At 51.3% G+C, this 5,309-nt stretch overlaps 1 protein-coding gene across 1 annotated transcript; it reads right to left on the reverse strand.

Moving 5' to 3' along the window:
- Positions 1 to 3,407: 3,407 nt before the first annotated feature.
- Positions 3,408 to 4,394, reverse strand: LOC105106066 (retrotransposon Gag-like protein 8). Its single transcript, XM_010999898.3, has one exon. The coding sequence runs from the start codon at positions 4,377 to 4,379 to the stop codon at positions 3,924 to 3,926; it is 456 nt and encodes a 151-aa protein (XP_010998200.1). The 5' UTR covers positions 4,380 to 4,394; the 3' UTR covers positions 3,408 to 3,923.
- Positions 4,395 to 5,309: the final 915 nt, after the last annotated feature.

Raw genomic sequence — 5,309 nt, forward strand, 5'->3', positions numbered from 1 at the left:
CTTCGAGTGCCAGAAAACTGGCAGGCCTCCACTTGGCTTACACAACAGGTACTGCTGCAGCCTTTAGCTCAAGGCCCAAGTTCAGGCTGACTCTATCTGCAGGCCCAATGAGATTCTAAAATTCTGAATGTTCCCCTTCTGATCATGTGACAGTATGCTCTCAGCTGCCATAAGATATAGGGAAACACCCACAGCGGGAAGAGGAAAACCGGTTCTGGGATCAGCTGGGCACTTGTGGCAGGGTCTCTGCAATCAGAGGGCTAAAGAGGCCAGGCGACTGGAATTGCGGTGGGGGCCCTGGGGTTGGAGAAGAGGGGACGCAGTGAACTGGCAGTCGGGGGTGACAGATTTGGTGACTGTCTACGGGGCATCAATAAGAGGGTGGGCAGGAAGAGTGGGGGACGGTGGTGCAACCACCCCCAGAGGACCAGGAGGAGCAGAGGACAGGGGAGGAAAGGAGCTCTGGTCCTGGCCAGGAGCCACTGAATCCAGTTGGGCAGTCTTCTTTCAGCCACGACCTCTCGTATCATGATGTCAGGGATTTCCTTCCCTCTCCACACACAAACACAAAGTCCAGGTCCTTTCAGTACAGGGTCTCTGTTAGCTGCTGCCAGGCAGAAGGGTCTTGATTGCCCTCATTGTGTATTAACTGGTAGACTGCTTTTATTCTTCAGTGTTCAGGCATGGCCATTTCCCCATGTCATTAAATACTTTGACATCACGATGAGCTTTCATTTGACATTATTTTCATTTTATTTTTCTTCACTGAGTGCCTGTTTTGACTGATCTTTGTCTTTTCCATAACTGGTCCCAATACTTTTCATTTTAGACTCATTACTGCTCAGAACTGCTTGTGTAGCACTGAAGCAGTCACAATACCCCTAGGATGGAAGCCAAATGGTGTCTCAACACTGTAGGAGCAAGGACGATGTCAGATCCCTGCAAAAGCTACAGGAGGAAGATTTGGTGTACGCAGGACTTCTGGTCCTAACTCTCAGCCTCTTCCTTTGGCTCCCTCCAAGTTTCTGGTAGACAGATCAGGGACACTCATAAAGGCTCCATTTGGAACCCCTTCCCTACTCCTTCTCTGTCCTAAGGCTGCCTTTGTGTACTTAGGCCATAAGGCTTAAGGGAAGAGTGAAGTATGTCACCAGGGCATTCTAATAGGATTCCACAAACACCAAAGTGGCCCCTGGGATGCTGAACAACTGAAAGCCCACTTTCTTCCCATATTAAATTTTTGTGCATTTCAGTGTCACAAAATTTGTGTTTATTATCATAATTACAGGTTTCAACTCATTTATGACCCCAAGCACAGACATCAAAAGATTAATTATATTTTTCACCTGTATCTCATATATTCATCTTCCCTGCTGTCAGTCTTTACATTTCTTTCTCCTTCTGAGGTAGGGCTTCTTGGTTAGGTATTCAGCAAATGGCTAGAAAGAAGTGAGCAAAACAAAGAATGACACTTGCAAGGGGTGAGACTGTAAAGTTATGAGAAAGAGCCTCCCTTTTCCCTTACAAATGTCATTCCCCTGTATCAGTATGGAAACTTGCTAAGATGTTCACGATTAATTCTTGCAAAATATTGCCTCTCCCCAAGACATCTACATCACAAAAAAAGGACTCAGGAGAACACAACTAATGCAGACCAAGGAACAATCCCCAACAGAACCATTGTGGCAAGAGGAGGAACACTGCAGGGCATTTTGGTTGAGGGAGGTAGGGCGTTACCAGCACTGTTCAAAGGATACCCGGGAGTCCCTGCCCATTCCACCTGCCTCGAGAGCCGGGCAGACACAGATCGGAGGGAATACGCTGGATCTACTCCATAAAGTAAACTGCTTCCAAATAGCTCTCAAACCACTTCAGCAGAATCTATGTTTAAAACCAAGCAGTGAATATGCTTAACACAACCATCCTTCAACCCACCCAGGAAGGCTGACTGCCAGCACCTTGAACTGGAGCCTCATAATTAGCTGCTTTCAGTTGTTTTAAGAATCCTGCAAACCATTACAACCTCGTTCTATTAAGTAACACAAATATTCCCTCTGATTTCAAGAAGACTTTGACCTATTACCAGCCAAGAGCAAGTGAATGATGTTTCCACCATTTCTGGTAATAAAAACAGTATGACACAAAATGAGGATAATGTACCTCCAGCTCCACGAACAGCCCTACAAACCAGTGCACACGATGGCAAAAGTTTACCTGTTCAAGTGGAGAGAGAGAGGAAATAAGGTGAAAAACCACTGTTGTGATTGATCCTTCTTTGCCCTGTTCTGGAAAAATCACCCAAATTAGATAAATGCGGCAGAGTTGACTGAGTGTTGTCCTATAAGCCCATCTTTTCTCTGACTCTACAGGGAAATGTAACTTTCCCAGCGACAGAGGAAGTAGCAGGGGCTTTTTGCAGCACTGCTGACTTAATGGATTAGCATGAAGAGAAACGGTAGGAGGAACGTTTTTTCGCTTTTCTGCCCATTAGAGAAAGTCATACTTTTATTGCCCCGCAGGCTACCAAGCAGGTCTGTACCTGGACTGACAACAGCAGTTCTGCACTCCCTTCTCCTCCACTTAACAACCAAGGTGCTATAAAGGTAAACGCTTTCTCTCAACCACCTGTCATGGTGCTGGTTCTCTGAATAATGGATTAAATAAAACTTTGACAGGTGTTCACCAACAAATGTGTGGGAGTCACGATTTGTAAAAATTAGGTATTGTGCTTCCAAGCAGCTTTCTGGAAACGAGGAACTCTGCCCCCAGAGCCTCCTAAGCTGATTCCTCCTTACATCGCCTGGGCCAAAATGAGCTCAGGAGCCATTTCCCCAGGGGCGCGGAACCCACTGGTTTGGAAGAGTCAGCATCCGGGACTGGATGATCACCAGTGGGGCTCCATCACCAGCACCCTCACGGGGCTTTCTATTCTGTTCTCTAATGCAAGGCTCAACACCAGCCACAGCACGGCAGGGGACATACCTTCTGAGCAAGTCATGGACCCCATTTACCGGACCAGGGAGGGAGAGGTGCCATATTCACTGAGACTCAGTTTCTTTTTGAACAGCGTCTGACATTTATTGAAAATAAGGAAAAGACGTTTGTCCAGGTAGTGTAGAAGAGCTGGGCAGAGTGCAGGGGTCACCGTGTTGAACAAAGGCACACATCAGAGACACAGCTGCAAACTCAGAAGAGAACCGGATTCTGGGCGAAACTAACAGGTCCACAGGAGACAATGAGCGACTCGATTCGGTTGCCAGGCACCCCTGGGACCTGGCGGCCACCTGGCAGGAGCAGAAGATGTCTCTGGGAGTAGGGAGGGAATGGGTCCCGCTGAAGGCGAAGGGCTGGCCGGCCCCTCCAGGCTGGGTGGCGAGCTGCTGGAGTCATTGTCCAGGGGCTGTGGCCAGCTCAGATACCTCCCGGGTGAGTCCGGACCGCTGAAGGCTGTAGTGTGTCGGCGGGACGCGGTGGACCGGGATGGCAGCGGCAGTGGCAGCGAAGGTCTCTGGGCACCTGGATGCGGGCCTGGCAGTCGGGCAGGGGGCGGGCGGCTGGCAGCGGCCGGGCCGTGGGTGGTCTGTCCCGTGTGTAACGGGAGCCCGGCTTGCAGCTGGAGCGCAGGACCGAGTCCAAGTGTGCATGGGAGGGGCCGGGCTGGCCGGAGAGGGCGGCGGCCGCCCCAGAGCCAGGCCCGGCGGCGGCGGCAGCGGCGGCGGCAGCGGGAACCTGGAGCGCTATTCCTGGAACAAAGGCAAGCACTACGCGGGAGGGGACGCGAGCGCGGGGGAGATCGCGGCGACTCGAAGGTGAGGGAGGGAGGAGGCGCGGCGGGAGGACGCCCGTGGCCATCTGGGCGGCGGCGACTGGCGCAGCGGACCCTCCCCCGAGCACCCGCCCCCAAGGCCCGAGGGGCTCCCGGCCTAGAAGTCCTCGTCCTCCACCCAGCCAAAGACCCGCTTCATCTCGGCCAGGAAGCCCCGGTAATCGTTGAGGAGGGGGCTCTGCTTCCTGATGTAGGGGATCACCCACTGCAGGGCCGGCCCGGTGAGGCGGGTGATGAGGAACGTCACCTTCAGGGCATCGCTGGAGAACAGGGTCTCGTCCACTAACATGTAGGCGCCCGTCTGCACGATGAACTCCGGGAGCCGGTCGGTGTCGCCGTCAAACGTCTCGGGGAAGGGAATGGGGTTCCTCCACCGACGCGCCTGGGGCCGGAGGGGCAGGGCCAGGAGGGCCTTGATCAGCTGCACTCGGCCGTCCATCGCTCCTGGCTCGCTTTGCTGGGCTCCGCGGGGCTCGGTGGAGGTCCGCGAGGAGGCGTGGCGGGAAGTGCGTGTGTGCGGAGGCGGGCGCGGGGTTCGTGCGGGCGGGGCCATGGGCGGTACCCGGCGCCGGCGTGGCTCCGCCCGCAGGCTGGGCGTTCTCTAGTGCGCAGACGCGACATTGGGGCGGAGTTGGGGCCGGAGGACCGACGTGCAGGAGGAGGAGGCGTGGCTAATGGCCCGTGAAGGAGTGGTGTCCGAGTAGGAGGGGCGGGGCTGAGAGTTCTCTAGGTGGGCCGAGGGTGAGGGGTGGGCATCTGGGGCGGAGCCTTGGATATTTGGCTTGCGTGGTGAGGCAGGGGCGAGCGGTGGGGACCAAGGGCGGTACTCGACACAATCTTATTTTAAGTATCAAATTGTTTCTTTTTTCCTATTTTATCTTATTTTTTATTGACATATAGTTGATGTATAATATTATGTACGTTGCAGATGTGTTCTATAGTGATTCCCAATTTTACATGTTCTATTCCATTTATAGTTACTATAAAATATTATAAAATACTGTATTTCCTGTGTTGTACTGTACATTCTTGTAGTTTATTTTATACCTAATAATTTGTACCTCAATCTCTTACTCCTATATTGCTTCCCCTTCCCTCACCTCACTGGAAACCACAAGTTTGTTCTCTGTATCTGTGATTCTGCTTTTTTTGTTGTTATATTCACTAGTTTTTTGTATTTTTTAGGTTCCCATGTACGTGATACCATACACTATTTGTCTTTCTCTGTCTACATTATTTCACTTACCATGATACCCTCCAGTTCCATTCATGTTGCTGCAAATGGGAAAATTTCATTCTTTTTATGGTGACTAGTATTCCATTGTATGTATATACCACATGTTCTTCATTCGTCTGTTGATGGACACTTATGTCGTTGCCGTATGTTGGCAGTTGTAAATAATGTTGCTATGGACACTGCGGTGCATATATCTTTTGGAATTAGTGATTTTTTGTTTTGGGGTTTTGGGGTGTTTTTTTTTTT

Source organism: Camelus dromedarius, chromosome X (genome assembly GCF_036321535.1).
Source record: "Camelus dromedarius isolate mCamDro1 chromosome X, mCamDro1.pat, whole genome shotgun sequence".
Lineage (NCBI taxonomy): Eukaryota > Metazoa > Chordata > Mammalia > Artiodactyla > Camelidae > Camelus > Camelus dromedarius.

Coding starts and splice junctions, on each gene's coding strand:
- LOC105106066 (XM_010999898.3), bottom strand. CDS start 4,379: ATGGCCCCGCCCGCACGAACCCCGCGCCCGCCTCCGCACACACGCACT.